General features: G+C 42.1%; 3 protein-coding genes across 3 annotated transcripts in view; 2 read left to right on the forward strand and 1 right to left on the reverse strand.

The window, feature by feature from the left end:
• Nucleotides 1-17,077, forward strand: part of LOC308089991 (platelet-derived growth factor receptor beta-like) — a 376,796-nt gene that overhangs the window by 123,127 nt on the left and 236,592 nt on the right. The window lies entirely within an intron of this gene.
• LOC308090842 (activator of 90 kDa heat shock protein ATPase homolog 1-like) lies at nt 3,119-4,162 on the reverse strand (the record flags this gene model as incomplete). The annotated part of the gene is made up of 1 exon (XM_080436115.1): nt 3,119-4,162. The coding sequence occupies one exon, from the start codon at nt 4,160-4,162 to the stop codon at nt 3,119-3,121; it is 1,044 nt and encodes a 347-aa protein (XP_080292241.1).
• On the forward strand, nt 10,078-11,361 carry LOC308090238 (26S proteasome regulatory subunit 6A-B-like; the record flags this gene model as incomplete). The annotated part of the gene is made up of 1 exon (XM_080435302.1): nt 10,078-11,361. One exon carries the CDS (start codon nt 10,078-10,080, stop codon nt 11,359-11,361), a length of 1,284 nt encoding a protein of 427 aa, XP_080291428.1.

Genomic DNA, 17,077 nt, shown 5'->3' on the forward strand with positions numbered 1-17,077 from the left:
TTTACTAAGTAACTAATTACATTTACTCAAGTACTGTACTTTGAGTATTTAATTTTTGGGCGGTGAAACCGCCCCTATAAGTGAGGTTTGGATATTTGTACAATTATCCTGCGCTGTGATTGGCCAAAATGTACCCCGTCTAACCCTGCACCGTGATTGGCCAATCACAGTCTATTCAGGACTGTGATTGGCCAGTGTCACATGACACATGTGCATAGTCCTATATAAGAAACCATAACTTTAAAAAAAACGTAAATTAGTTTTTTTTAAGTTATGGTTTCTTCCATCATAAAGAGTGTTTCAATAAATGTATTTATTTTTTGTACATGATTGGTTGACTCCATTCAGTATTGTGATTAGCTAGCAAGACACCGCCACAGGGTGTGATTTTTTCTATACTTAATACTTGTAGGCCTACTCCACTACATCTCAGAGGAAAATATTGACTTTTACTCCACTACAATTATTTGTCAGCTTCAGTTAATAGTTACTTTGTAGAGCTAAATTATTATTACAAAAGATAAATTAACTACTTAAGCCCTATTTTATACTTGGGTCATTTGAAAATAGCCGATCTACAAGCTCACAGCGTGTCACATCGCGACACATTGTGAGCTTGTAGATTGACTATTTTGAAAATAGGTTGACAAATTACTTAAAGTAATACTAGGTAACGTTTTCAACAAAACTAAAGTTAAATTGTATATCTTTTGCGAGTGGCAAAAGTTTCACAACACCCACTCCGTGAATTTCACCCCCGGAAGCCTTTTATTTAAATATTTTCTATTGAACGTGTACGGGGGGGACTTTCCCGGGAAAATTACGTTCCTGGCCAACGTCATGACGTCGTGGCCGACGTCCTCAGGAACTACCGCAACGGTTTCCTGTTTGGCCAGGAACTACCGCGCTATTAACAAAAAGGAACCTCACGCTGATTTTAAGATAATGTAGGATTGGGAGATCGAAAAAGAACAGAAAAAGAAAGCACAGCTCATGGTAACTAATGCTCCACTGGCTAAGAGAAACGATCCGTAGATAGTATAAAACAATTAAAAGATCGCTTTTTGAAACGCTTCCGGCTTCCGGTGAAAACGAATGGAATTCTGGGTAATCGAGGACTAGGGAAATTGTATGCAGTGACGGTAGTGACCAGCAGAGGTTGCTAAAAATCGTTATTTGTGATTTTGCATTGTACAACTTTAATAATTAAATTAGTAGTATTAATCCGTAATAATCAGCATATTTTATGATGAAGCCATTCACAGGACTGGTACATCGAGGATTTCAGAATAAAGGCCATGACAAACAGTCAACATTCAAAGGACAACAAAGCCCTGATTTATATGAATGAATGAAAGTAGTGAAAATAGCTGATCTACAAGCTCACAACACGTTGTGATGTGACACATTGTGAGCTTGTAGATCAGCTTAATTTAATTAATTTTTATTTTTTTGGATGCCAGTTTGAAGCAGTTCATAATGGAGTTTCATATATTCACTTACTCACTTAATATAAACTGATGTAAAAAGAGAAAATATACCATTTAAAAGGCCAGTCATAACATCGTAAATGCTGAGGTCATAAATGTTGATTTACAAGACTCCATCGCCTGCTATGAGTTTTAAAAAAAGCTTAGCGTTAGCCAAGTACATTATTAGTATATTTGTAATGATGCTGGCCTCAGTTGCTCAGACGGTGCAAGGGTAAGTACATGTCCATCATCATGGAGGGTTTTAAATCCACTGTGGTGAATCCGGCTTATAATGTGGGGACAGCTTCTTTTCCAGGTGGACCTGCAGCTGCCAGTCAGAGGCTTTGCGAGATGATCTAAGCAAGTAATACATTATATGTATCTGTCTTAAATATTGTCAAGTACTATGTGCAAATTCAAAATAGATTATAACACCACGCAACTCATATGGCCCTCTGTTGAATGTCTAACTGCTGTCGACAACAGATCGACTGTCCGACACATCCTCTCTGTCACTTCAAACTCCACAGATGAATGTCAGCATAAAGTAGTGTTGCAACAAACTCATCTGTTGCTCACCTTTCATGTGATGCATTATAAACCACACAAAACAACAGAGCAGTCAGTCCCTGATCGCCACCCCCAAACGTTTCCATGCCAGGGAACCCCAAATATAAAACCTCTACGAATACCATATGGCGAAATGGTGTTAAAAAAAAAACATAAAGGGTCTAATAACGTATCATACTGTATGACTCCATATTTGGGCAAGGGTTCAGCCTGATTCAACCGACATTTACTTCCTCTTATGGCTTGGCTTTGAAAAAGACTATTAAGCCATGGTAGACAGGCAAACACAAACAGTTATGAGTTTAATGTACCGATGACATAATATACATCATCCGAGAACCATTGACTTCCATTCTAAAAAAGTGATCGAAAACAAGGGAACCACGAGACCTGGTACTGCCAGACCCCTAGTGGTTGAAATCTGAATGGCCGGACTTCGCATGACGTGTGTGCAGAGGAAAAGAGGGACAGGAAGGAAAAGAGGGACAGACCGACCGACAAAGCCTCATGTAGGCCGACCCCCTGGGTCTGGCAAAAATAGTAAAAAGGCTATGTGATGTGTGATCGTCATGTGATCAAACATGTGAGGTTCCAGGTTAGCCCACAGTGACAGTGTGCACAAGACATTTGGCATTGATCAATCCAGCGATTTTGCAAGATTAGCTACAAACAGACAGACCCCTCTTGCAGATGGAGATGGAGATGCAGATCTACAACAAGTTCACAGCGTATCGCATTGGGTATCTTTTTTATTTAGATTTAAATGTTTTCAAACATTTCTGAAAATTTGGACAATAATGACATGGCCAAAATAATGAAATATATATAGATATAATTTATGTTTTATTATTTATATATTTTTTTCATATTCCAGTTGACACTTTCGAAGACCTGTGATTTAGACATCTGCATGACCACTGCTAGAACACAACAATGCCCGCCAGAGGAAAACAGGGACTAGTACAGTTTTTCAATGTCACAGATCACAACTGGGTTTAGAATGAATGTAAACATTAACGTTAGTCAGGCAGTAAGTAACTGTCTTTGTTAGGCAGAATACTTTACCCAAAATTACATTAAAATGCGGAGGGTCTCATTAGTGGATTTCCATAGCCGAAAGTCTGCTTGATGGCTTCAAAGTAATACCTTTTCCATCCCTCCCTCGTTCTCTCCTCCTCCTCTGACGGGACGCCTTTACACTCCAGTTTCAGCTCTGTTTCATCTCGTCTGTCCTCCAGAAACAGGCTGATGGTGGCATAGTGGTCACGTGGCCAAGTCTTGAATCTCCATTTCATAACAATCTTTTCATCTGGGACCAGTTCCTGGAACTCTCCGTTGACATTCCCATCCAACATCTGGAAACGACCTCCTCGGTAACCCTCCACAACCGCAGCAGAGTGAGTAAACACCTGCACAAACTCCTGGTTTGTGAGGGTTCTGTAGAGTTCATGAGGAGACGTCATGAAGACGTCCTTCAGTGAGAAACTGCAGGTTGGGATTTGAACCCCCGCCGTCTTGCTCGGGGCAGAGGAGGGGCTGGGGGCGCAGCTTATTTGTGTTTTGTCAGACTTGACGACCTTGGGCGGGGGTTTGGAGGTGGTCGGTTCACTATCACCGTTGGCCGAGGGCAGGATCATGCCTTGGGTGAACTCTGCTTTGAGCTGTGTCACGTATTGTCCTAGAACTTTACGGACTTGTTGGACCCCTTCTTTCTTCATGAGGTTCACAAGCGGAGTGGAAGGTTCATCTTTACACAGAGACACGCTGATGTCCAGCTCGTCCATGTCATTCTCGTCCGACAGGTTGGGAACGTGTACATTCCCTTTGCAATTTAAATCCGTCTTAGATGTTCCCAGCCACGATGCGTTGACCACCCATCCGTAGAAGTAGATGAGTTTTCCTTTGCGGTTGTTGATGGAAGCTTCTCCCTCCAGTTTGACCTCAGTGATCTGACAGCTTCCCTCTGGGCCCTCCACCTTGACCTCCAACAGTAGCTCCCTCAGCTTGTCTGATGACCAGCCTGTCGCATCACGCTCCGTCCAGTGCCAGTTGTTGACATTAGTTGCGTCCGCTCTCTCCTCCACTATCCAGCGTGGATCTCCTTCTCCCCATTTGGCCATTTTCTCAAACACCTAAGCTTGAATTTAATAATCTGCGTACAATAAAAATGCTTAAGCTTACAATGAATTCAGCTTGCTGAAAGTGGAAAACATCAGTTTTCCAAACACACTGAATGATGCTCTGAAGAGCAGTGTGAGTAGCTTATATTAAGCAAAGCTGTATCTGCATCATCAGTTATGACATCAGTTTTGACCAAATATGGAGGTCTACACAGCTCTTGACTGGCCTCCAAGTGCTTTGGCCAAAGCATCCAAGCATGGGACATTCGTCCCATAGCCTGGATGGCTGGTGGGTCTGAGGTTATGAGTACACAAAAATAACAGTTGCCCTTTGAAAATTATTCAGGGATGGGGTTCCTATAGGCCTGCTGGCAGCAGGCTCAAGAAATGTGATGCTGATCGGTTTAGTGGTTTGGGAGATTAGCCGCAGAAACTGGGGAACCGCAATGACGTATAACAACCTTAGTTATGAATACACAGAGTTTCATAAGCAATCCCTAAACAATTATTGTCATCGGGTGAATAGGAACACCCGAGAGTTAAAGAGAGAGATCAAGCGAGAGCGGTCACAATTATGAACACACAGTCTACAGAACAAGCTAATTTCTGGCGAAAGAGCGTGGTAATTGATATGACAGACAGATTACACACGTGCACCTAATGTAGCCGGAACAATGAATGATTGAAGCTTTCCAGCCGCGTATTACGCTCGGAATAAATTCCATGCAGGTAGAGAATTTGACATGCAGGCTATACACACACAGTAATACAACATAACAAGGCTGTAGCTCAAAATAGCACTTGCACACCGTGTACACCGTAGGTATATTACAATAGGTCAGTGACGGAAACCTCTCTCTGTTTTAACATCACCAGGTAAACGATAGAAATAAAGTGATTTCTTGGGTGAAGCACTCCTTTAAAAATGTTTTTGACCAGCAGGAAATTGAATTATTCAACATTAAGGCAACAGAGCGGCTCAGGATGTATCGGGTTAGATTCTGGGCTCCGTGTCGCCTGTTGAAGTGTCAGAGCATTACAGTGCTGGGTCAAATACAGAGAAGTAGTTTTCCCCTCGGAGATCGCTACGAACACCCGGTATTACAGGTATTACCTGTCAATATATTGTAGGTACAAAATGTACAGGTGACCAACTGACAGCATCACCTGTTTAAAGTAATAGTCCTGAGACTGCAGCTGAATGCTGTGCTGAAGTCCACCTGAAGGGCAATTTATGAGTATGAGTGCTCAACACTCAGTGAGACACGTAGTGCAACGCATCGTGAGACACGTCGAGCATAAATTGACCTGGACACTGCAGCTGAACGTAGTAGTCCTGATCCACCTGAGACTAGAGACAGTAGCTTGAGGCAATCATTTATATCCTTATTATTTAGTCTGGCAGAGGCGTATTTTCAGTCTTCCCCATCCCACATCGGGGAATGGCATTCATTGCACTATACTGACTCTTTATTGACATACAGTATGACGTATGATGTATTACGGTGGTCTAGATAGACCTTATATAGCAGGTGTGGTGCAACTGGTGGCTCAGTTTGTAGAAGCGACCAAGCATATTAACATAGTTGCAGACTAAAGAGAAACTGAACAGATGACTCTGGCAGACCCAGATCAGAAAAGTCCAGTAGAATACACCCAAGGATGTGTGCCATACATTCCAGACAGGGACATCATTGATGCACTCATAGATATTAGCGAGGAGAACTTCTGTAAAGAGCAGGAGCCTTATGTGTATCACTGTTCGTCTGGTTGGGATGAGGCTGTCCATGGCTGGGGCCGTGTTGCTCCGACAGCCTTGATGTTTCAGCCTCAGAAGTCAGGGAAGAAGCACAAAATTGCTGACACGGATCCCCACTGCCTCTTGTGTGTTGACATGAAACACCATGACTTAGATAAATCACCTGATGACCCTCTTGAGCCGCACTGCGAGATACATACACACAACAATATCCCATCAGAGGTCTCAAGTGCATTCTACAGTCACACCACTGAATCAGTCCCAGGGAAGCAGATCCCGAATAACTCATCCGTCACATCCGAGTCCCACTGTGAGCCCCACAACCCACCACATGACATACGCCTCCACAACAACATCCCATCTGAATCAGCCCCAGGGAAACAGACCCCAGATAGCTCATCCGTTGCACCCAAGTCCCACTCTAAGCCACATATACCCTCACATGACATACGCCCCCACAACAACAACAACCCATCAGTGGTTCCAAGCACATCCTACAGTCACACCACTGAATCTGCCCCAGGGAAGCAGACGCCAGATAGCTCAGCTGTCGCTCCTGAGTCCAAGTCTGAGCCACATACACCCTCACATGACATACGCCTCCGCAAAAACACCCCATCAATGGCCCCAAGCATATGTGACTGTAGTCACACTGCTGAAGCAGGGAAGCATAGCCCAGCATGCCCTGTCTTCAGTGCCCTGCAGAAAGCCACTTATCGCCTCTCACTCGGCAAAAGCATGGTGGAGGAAGGGAAGCATAAACAGTCTGTCCTGCCTTCAAAATACCCTATTCTGAAGAGCAGGACGAGTGACACACTGCTTTCCAGAAAGACTGTTGCTGTCTTACCACCAGTCCATCCACCTGGAGTAGACTTTGTTGCCAACCCAGAGAAACCTCACAACGCCTACAGTACGACCTTCAACACAAAGTACAACCCATTTCAGCAGAATAACCAACTGCTATCACCATCCAAGTTTGAGGTACCCTTCACCTCCATACCTCACACTTCCCCCTGCACCAGGTATTCTCCTAGCAGGCAACTCAAGCAGGCCCGACGGAGCATCAGTGGGTCCAGCAGAAAAACCAAACCGGCCATGCCACAGCCCAGGTTAGCCTCACTACAGCCCAGACCAGGCTCACCACTGCGAAACCATCCAGTCACACCACAGCTCTCTCTACTAGGGACGAAGATGACTTTAGGGACGTCTACTCGCAGAATACTGTGAACAGTACTCTTGCTGTGAATCCTATTTTTTGTTAATTTTTTGTGCTTGATTTTATCCATGCCGCAAATGTCTTTCTTTTCTTTCTTTCTCTTTCTTTCTTTCTTCCCTTCTTTCTTTCTTTCTTTCTTTCTTTCTTTCTTTCTTTCTTTCTTTCCTCCTTGTCTTGACTTGTGTGTTTAATTGACCTGTTGCTTTAGTTGTTGTTGATGTATGTCACTGTACATTTGCACATATATTGAAATTTTGTCAGGATCTGTACAGTGTATTACTGTATTAATTTTTTTAAATAATGCCTGTCTTATCTATGTCTTGTATTTCTATGTGTTATGTTCATGGTCTAGTTTTCATATCTATGTTCTTGTCTTCCACAGCAGTATCTCATTCGTAATCAGCCCTCATGTGTACAGTACAGTGTATTTTGTCTTGTTCCCCAGTCAGTCCTTGTCGGCCATGGTTTAATGTCGCAGAATGTTTGTCTGTCTGTGTCTTTAATGTCTGTGTTTGTGATGTCTTTTCTGTTTACCTGTATTAAATCATGGGTTTTGAACACTACCTGCCTTGCTGTCCTACATTTGGGTTCTCACCACATCCGTATATGACAAATTTGTCTTCACATTTGTGACCCATTTACCTATCCTAATTTACTAGTACAGCACCGGAGGAGCAGTTGGGAGTTAAGTGTTGTTCTACCCTCTCTACTACAACCAGCACCCAGGCAGGTGCTTCCAGTCGGTTTTTGTCATTTGTTTCTGCCAAATTGATTGTATTTATGACATCAGTCATCTCCAAAATTGGGTGCAGTTTCAGCCCTCTCTGAGCCCTTTGACTTGTTAAATATTTCAAAAGCCATAAGGCATTGTGAAAGAAATGCGTGAGGGTACTTAGTTGGACAACTGGCAGCTTGCACAAGACACTTGGTGCGCACGCACGCACGCACACACACACACACACACACACACACACACACACACACACACACACACACACAGAAGACAGACCCGAGTCTTTTGGGTCCCTAGCCCAGTGCTCATTCAGCTGAAAAATGAATTAATAAATAAAGTTGAATCCGAATCTTATTCTGTGTGAGTGCATATAGATAACTATTTTTGTATGGCTAATTATTCTACTTATAAATACAAGAAATCAAATTCAAGTCAAGGCTCAACCTGGGATTTTTTTAATTTAAATTTAAAATATACGCACACAAGAATTGTAAAACTGAAATACAATAGCTCTGTTTTACAAGTAATGTCATTGACAGGTGTTAGTTGTGGCTGTATTTACAATAATTGCACTTGAACCACAGCACCTTTAAAAATCAATCAATCAATCAATCAATCAATCAATCAATGAACCAATCAATCAATCAACTAGAAGAGCACAGGTCTCCACCAGGTCAGGTAGGTTATTGTGAGCCAGCGATGTTCGGCATTCAGCCATTACAGAGGTGAGTGGAATCTGTATTGAAAAATGTATGGTGGCATGTCTTCATCAAACAAGCAGGAGTGTGCATGCAAATTTTCACAGCAGTCAGCGGTTCATGGTTTGATTTTGTTCAAAACGTGGCACTCCTGCAAACTTTAGATGGCCAGATATTAGCCAGTCAGGATAGTATATGAAAAATCTGACAGACCTGTGTTAGTCACATGACTATAGATTTAATGTGTACCAATTTGCGTGATGTCTGGACAAAATCTGTACGAGTAATATAAAAAAAATGTTTTGAAAAAATATCTATAGTAGCTATAATAGGCCAACGTGAAAAGGGTGGCATTTCTTCCTTGGCCCAGTGGGAATGTGCTTGGAAAGTTTCACGGCAATCGGACGATGCATTTGAGGCATTTTGTTCAAAACAAGCCACTCCTGCAAACTTTAGATGCTAATCTTAGTCAATCAGGGACGGAATATGAAAAATTGGACAGATCCGAGTTGATCATATGACTATAGAGATAATGTGTACTGATTTGTGTGATGTTTGGACAAAATCTGTAGGAGTAATTTGAAAGAATCTGTGCAAAAAATGCGGAAAATGTGGGCACAGAGGTTCTGCTCTGGCATCCAGGTAATGTGTGTGTACAGTTTCATGTCGATCGGGCAAACAGTGCCGGGGATTAGCAGTTCACGGACAGACAGACACATAAATATATAAATAATAAATAAATAAATACATAAGTAAGTAAATAAATAAACAACAACAGTATGTAAGTTTTCCCCATGCTTGTACGGGTTTCCTTCGGTTACTCTGGTTTCATCCCACCCCAAAAGACATGCATGCTACTGTAGGTAGGTAGGTGTTTTTATCTATTTTTATTTTTTAACTTTCTTATATTTGTATGTCTTATCTGTATGCAATATGGACCCCCAGAGTGTCTGGAATAAAGTTTGAATTGAATACATACTCCTGCCATTGCCCTTGACCAAACTGTCATTACAAATGGAGTTAGTCCCGGGGCACTGCACTGTATACTCACTGCTCCGACGATGGGTCAAATGCCGCAGACATACTGCAGACATAATTATGTTCTGTCATGCTAAAGTTTATGAAATAACATAACACTTGGATGAACAGTCGGTGTTGTGTTTTTTCATATTATTAATACACTTTCATCTCTGCCAGGCAATCTTATGATTGGCCGTGTGTCTGCAGGTAATCTTGCAAATGATTAGGACGTTCAGCATCATATTTCTTGTTCACACTGCCAGCAGGCCAAGGATCGTTCCAGAGCTGGTTCCAGAGCTGGGCTGGGGCTGCTATGGCAATCAATTGCCTTAATTGGCCAACCCAACCAATCAGCTTTGTGTGACGTTTGTATGCTGTACCAATATAAATGGTAGCATGTACAATATGACTCGAGTATTTGGCAGACACATAAATAGTAAGGTATAGTATACACTGGGTGGTCAGAGTTTCCACTATTACGAAGCAAAAATGGTGTCACTAAGTGAAAAGTCTACTTGGGACGATGTAGAGGATGGAATCGGAGAAGAGGTGTTAAAGATGTCCACGGAGGAAATTGTTCAACGTATCCCACTCCTGGACAGTGAAATAAAGCTAATGAAGAGTGAGGTTCAGAGAGTGACCCACGACCTTCAGGCAATGAAGGAGAAGATTAAAGAGAACACAGAAAAGATCAAACTGAACAAGACACTGCCATATCTCGCGTCTAATGTCATAGAGCTGTTGGACGTGGACCCAAATGATCAGGAGGAAGATGGAGCAAACATGGACCTAGACTCTCAGAGAAAAGGAAAATGCGCCGTGATCAAGACTTCTACCAGACAGACCTACTTTCTGCCTGTGATCGGCCTGGTTGATGCAGAAAAACTCAAGCCAGGAGATCTGGTCGGTGTCAACAAAGACTCCTACCTGATCTTGGAGACTTTGCCTAATGAGTATGACTCCAGGGTCAAGGCTATGGAGGTGGATGAACGACCCACGGAGCAATACAGTGATATAGGAGGGCTGGACAAACAGATACAAGAGCTGGTAGAAGCCATTGTTCTTCCCATGAACCACAAGGAGAAGTTTGAGAAATTGGGGATTCAGCCTCCTAAAGGGGTTTTGATGTATGGCCCCCCAGGAACAGGAAAAACTCTACTCGCCAGAGCTTGTGCTGCTCAAACTAAGGCCACATTTCTGAAGCTAGCAGGTCCCCAACTAGTCCAGATGTTTATTGGAGATGGTGCCAAGCTGGTTAGAGATGCCTTTGCCCTGGCCAAAGAAAAGGCCCCATCTATCATCTTCATAGATGAAATTGATGCTATTGGAACCAAACGCTTTGACAGTGAGAAGGCCGGTGACAGGGAGGTCCAAAGAACTATGTTGGAGCTTCTTAACCAGCTGGATGGATTTCAGCCCAACATGCATGTTAAGGTGATTGCTGCCACCAATAGAGTAGATATCTTGGACCCGGCGCTACTCCGTTCTGGACGTATAGACAGAAAGATTGAATTTCCAATGCCAAATGAGGAGGCCAGGGCTCGGATTATGCAGATTCACTCACGCAAAATGAATGTTAGCCCTGATGTCAACTATGAGGAGCTGGCCAGCTGCACTGACGACTTCAATGCAGCCCAGTGCAAAGCTGTATGTGTTGAGGCTGGCATGATAGCACTGCGTCGTGGTGCTACAGAGCTGAACCACGAGGATTACATGGAAGGCATCCTTGAAGTCCAAGCTAAAAAGAAGGCTAACCTACAGTACTATGCCTAAGATGCCTAAGGAAACGTGTTTGTCTTTGTCTCCAAGGAAAAACCTTGGAATTTTACTTATATATAGAATCTGTACGTCTCTACGTAATTATATTTCTATCTAATTATAATTTTCACATTATTTAATTTATTATTTAATCACAATGTTTGATCCTTTTTTCGTGATCATTGTTTTTATTTAATTTTACATAGAGTCTGATTGCCATGCCTGAGAGAACCTGCTGCATTGCAGAGTATTTTTCTCACTGTCTTCTAGTTTAACTTAATTTTCGAGGAGGTAAAATAGCATCCCCGATCCTTCTCCACCTCCAGGATGGAACATTTCACCAACAATACCTGTCTTTGTTGCTCCAGAGGGGGATGAAGTTGGCACAGGAGAACGAGTGTTTGACCATGCCTGGTCCAGCCGTGCGTCCCTGGTAAGGGAGCAAATCAAATAAGATAGCTTATTTCTGTTGTTGTTACCTGCAGAGGTGGGACAAAGTCATTAATTTGTAAGTCTCAAGTCAAGTCTAAGTCCTAAACTTTTTGTTTTTCGAGTCCTAAACAAGTCAAAATGTAATTTCAACAAATAATAATAGATCATAATTATATTATGAGTGCATTTCAAAATGCGTATTCATTTGTTTAACAATGTTTTTCTAAAACAAGTGTGACTGAACTTGAGTAGTGAATGATGACATTGTACGTTCAATGATCTTGAGGTTAAAAACACAGCAAAAAGCAATCTATATGACAATATTTCTGTCCATATTACAGCCTATACTGTAGCACTATTAACCATTACCACAGCATTTTTCATTTTTCAAATGCCTTATAGCCCTACATGAACTGCAGATGAAACTACCATTTATTACCCATATATTATTAATTTAATTTCACTTTTTCATCATGTCTCACTCTCAATTCAGTAACGTTGAGATATATCCATGTTTTTTATTACTCAATTTAATTATCAACTCTTGTACCTCATCTCACTCTTGTTACAGTAACATTACACTTGGCTCTTGTTCTCATCACAGTAGCCTACTGTTAACATCTCTCTCATGTTAAAGTAATGTTAATGTACCTCTTTTGTTGTCTCTACAATAATGTAACGTATCTCTCTTGAAATTTCGTCAGAGTAATGTTAAAGGACAACTTAGTTTTTTTACAACAAGGTTTATTTTATTAGTTTGCAAGGATAATAATTAAAAGATGAGTGTTAAAAAAAAGTCATTTATTGCTTTCTATCGTTTCTATTCGGGTAATTGGTAAAAAAGCAATTTGTTTTACACTAGGCCGGCTATTTTTATATCCGCAAGGCCGAAGGCACGGAGGTCAGGGCAGAACCTCTACCCCGAATTTTTCACATTGGTCTGTTATAGCGCCACCAGGAGGCCGATTTTTGCAAAACAAATTATTTGATTTTACTCCAACAAATTTTGTCCAAACATCACACAAATCGGTACACAGTATCTCTATAGTCATGTGATCAAGACAGATTTGTCGGATTTTTCATATTCCATCCTTATTGGCTAAGATTTGCTTCCAAAGTTTGCAGGAGTGGACAGTTTTGTACAAAATGCCTCAAATCATGAACGCAGCGTCCGATTGCCATGAAATTTGGCACGCACATCCCGACTAGGCCAAGGAAGAAATGCCACAGAATCCAGAGAAAGATGTTGATTGTATGACCTACTTTTCAAGAGTTAGGCCAAAACGTGAAAAAAGCGCCACCATAAGGCTGATTTGAAAAATGTAGGGTGGCATTTCTTCCTTGGCCTAGTGGGGATGTGCGTGCACAGTTTCACGGAAATCAGACACTGCGTTCATGATCTAATTCTAAGGCATTTTGTACAAACTGAATGCCCCCGCCCCCCAGTTAAAAATCGCTATAACGATAGAAAGCAATTAATGCTTTTTTTAACCACTCATCTTTTAATTATTATCATTACAAACTAATAAATGAACCCTTGTTGTAAAAAAAAGAAGTTGTCCTTTAGATAGATAGATATATGTTTTTTTCCCCTGGGAGCAGCAGCACCATTAGGCTACTGCTGACCATCCATCAATGGCATCGAGCTAATAGTAATATTAGACATTGCTGATTGTTTGATTTCACAAGATAAGATTTTAGACTACCAACTGCCTAGACAGTTGTAACATTGGCAGAAGATTGCAGATCGTGGCTGTCTAATAGATGGGTTTCCGCGCGACGTCATCACAGAGCAGAGTGTGCATTCTGCGCATGCGGGAGGTAGAACGACCCGGAAGTGCCATTCACTCTATTGTTATTTTCGGGATTTAGATAGGCATAATGCTGCTATTATAGGCAGAATAGGCATAATGCTGCTATTATATACAGACAGATCCAACTTCCGACAAATCATTTTTATTGAGTAAAGAAGATATTACAAACTGCATCATTTAATCTACTTTCATTAAACCCGGTGAAGACCATTTATTTTATCAATGTACAGTGGCCAGAGATGCTGCGGGTAATAGCGCCCTCTACAGGCTCTTCCCTCCACTGCGCGCGCATCATCCTCAATGTTTACAAACGGGAAACCCATCTATTAGATGCCAATTTCTCTTGTAGAATTAGCTCACTAGCCATGTTAGTATACTATAGGGTCACGCCTATGTTTGTATATTCCCTCAGTTTAGTGTAACCCAGGTCATATACAGTAGACTGGTTACCAGAAGAGTCTAACTTGACTGGCCTGTGAACAACATAGATATAGAAACCTAGATACCTCATTGGCCTCTGCATTTCGTTGGAGCGACCTGTTTCGTATGGTGGCCGCCATATTTCCGGGGGACACGGGCACTGGCCAATCACAGCGCGTTGACTATTGGCCAATCACAGCACGTCTTTTCCAGGACTCGTCAGAATCTAGATGTCCCGCCCCCACCTTCCTCTGATTGGCCTACCGAACGCCCCCTTCTGTGACGCACGCGGAAGTTTCCAGCTGCCCCCCCCCGGAAGCGGAAGCGCGCCCGTCATACAGACGCCTCAGAGCCAGAGGAGGCGTCTACCTTTATATGTCTATGGTGAACAACACCCTGCTGCTGACAGAAAGCCAGCCAAGGATATGAAGACTGACATATGAATTCCCCAATCAGACAACACCCCTCAACTACTTGTCCCGCCCCTCTCTGTCTCTGTCCAATTCTCTGCTATGAATCCCTATACCCACAGAACCAACCTGGCAATCTGCACTGCAGGAGAGATCCCTTGATAGAGACACAGGGTCACAGAGCCCAAACTAAATAATACTTTAACTAAGTAATACGTTTAATCTAAGTATATAGAAGCCACACAAGACAGCACACACACCTTGCCCATCATCTCAGTCTTGCCAGAGGGCTAAGAGTTCCTTTCTGATAACATTGGTGAGTTGCTACAAACTTTGTGTACTACTACTTTAACAGCTAAGCAGCCATACGTGTTAGCCATATTAGCAGCTAATAGGCTAAATTACCATGCAATGCCAATGCAGAGTTAGCACAAATGTTTGGCTAGGTCTAGCATTGTTGTTCCAAGCTAACCTACCTGGTTAATTATGTGAGATATATTTTGCACTCTAAATGGAACAGAGCTGTTTCATGTCACCACTGTAGATGGCTGTGTGTTGCTTTTATTTCATTTTTGTACATTTTGTTATGTTTTGGCTTTTGATAAAATGGGCTTCTAAATCAGGGTATTTCCACACCTTTCATTCCTAGCTGGGTGTGTGCTGGGTGTGCCCTCTGTCTGCACCACCATTCCTGGTGGTTAGAGGAGCACTTTATTTGGATGTCATTGGTGAGAAAAGCACTTTATTACAATGCATCTTATTTTATTCATTATGAGAATGTATTTTATTTTCATACTGTAAGAAGAGTGTTGTACTACTGAAAAGAGATTGTATTTTATTTTAATTAATTGAAAGACACTTATTGTGAAATGCTGTTCAGAAATACTGTTAATTATAGTTTTTCATGTGGTCCTGTATGCTTGTCATACAGGTCAGTTTTTTTGGATGAGGCCAGAGTCTAGGTCTACCAAGGATGGCGAGCTAAAGACCCAGGAGATTGCATGCGAAGACCATCTTTTTGATTTTCCTTGGAGACTCACTCTGCAATAATTGTCTGTGGTTCTACCAGTGTGGTAGGACAGAACTGCACAAAACACAGAACTGAACTGAACACAAAACACTGAACTGTGCACTATAATCCCATAATACTCCACTCCACAGTGTGGTTGGAAGGTCATTGGACTCACTCACTCACTCACATACATCCATCTGTGATTCATGGTGGGGTTATTGACTGAATTGATGTGTATTGATTTCAGTTCAGTGATTTCATCACTGGTGTAAAGAGGTGACTACAGGTCACACTGTTTCTGAGCTCATTCTTGTTACCGTTGTCCATTCTATGTCTGTAAAATGTTTCCACCTGACATTAATTAGTTCTTCATGGCTCTAAAGGCCCCGTTTAGACTGCCAGCCAAATCCAGCCTAAATCCGATTTGTTTTATGAAGTCTGAACAGAAAAAAGTCACATGGAATCCGTTTTTTACAAATCCGACTTGAGCCACATTCAGAGGTGGTTTCAAATGCGATTCAAATCTTATTTCCAAAGATGCGTCTCAGTCTGAACGTTCTAAACTGCTCTAACCACCCAATATCTAACTGTCCAAACCGTCACTTGCAGCGCGACCCAAGCACCACTGACGTCATTAGAGAGTGCAAGAATTGATTGGTAAGCGTATTGGTAATCGTATTATTTTACGGAAGACATGGCAATTTTCCACCGTTTTTATGCATGTACTTTATTTGTGTGTCTTCTGTTGTTGTCACATGTCTGCTATGTTCCGTTTCTAAGCAAGCAACTAGCGCCTACGTGGTACTTCGTTACCACAGCAGATAACGCAGGGCGGCTCTGGGTTGACGTTGTTTAAATCAGTCTGAACACACAGATCTGATCACTTACAAATAACAGTGTAAACAGTTGGTCCAAAAGATCGGATCGGATTTGAGAAATAAATCGGATTTGAGTGCAGTCTAAACAGGGCCTTAAATCTCTCCTGCAACTTGATTGAATGCTGTCGGATTGGTGAAACTCTGGGACAGGACTCAAAGTCTGACTGTGGGGTAGGCTCTCTGCATCATGACACTAGTCACTGACGGGATTTCTAACAAACAGTAGTGGTTGATAAAGTAATATAAATTGAATTAAACTATTTGTGGCACACACTAGTATACTTTTTCATATTTGGGCTAGTGGGAAGGTATCAAGAAAATTCAATTCTCCATTCTCCATTCAGTGCTCATATGGATATCTATATCTGTCTGTCTGTCTGTCTGTCTTCTATGCCCATATATGGAGAACCCTTATGGCATATGCCCATATATGGGCATTGCCATATATGGGCATTGCCATATATGGGCATTGCCATATATGGGCATATCAGTTTGATCTCAATATATACCTATATATGGGCATATTGGTCGGATCAGCGGTTCTAGACAACTGCCGATCCAACCGACTCGGCACAGGCACCACACTCCCTTAGGTTCTCGCCGATGGGCGCGCTGAGTTTGAAATCGGTCAGTCCCATATATGAGTATGCCCATATATGCAATGGTTCCCGAGATTCGTGAACTACAGACGGCCACACAGTGGACGACAACCAACAGCTCATACTAAGGCAGTCCCTTCCAAGTATGGGAACGATAATGCATGCA

Source organism: Gymnoscopelus braueri (genome assembly GCF_963280865.1).
Source record: "Gymnoscopelus braueri genome assembly, chromosome: 8".
Taxonomy (NCBI): domain Eukaryota; kingdom Metazoa; phylum Chordata; class Actinopteri; order Myctophiformes; family Myctophidae; genus Gymnoscopelus; species Gymnoscopelus braueri.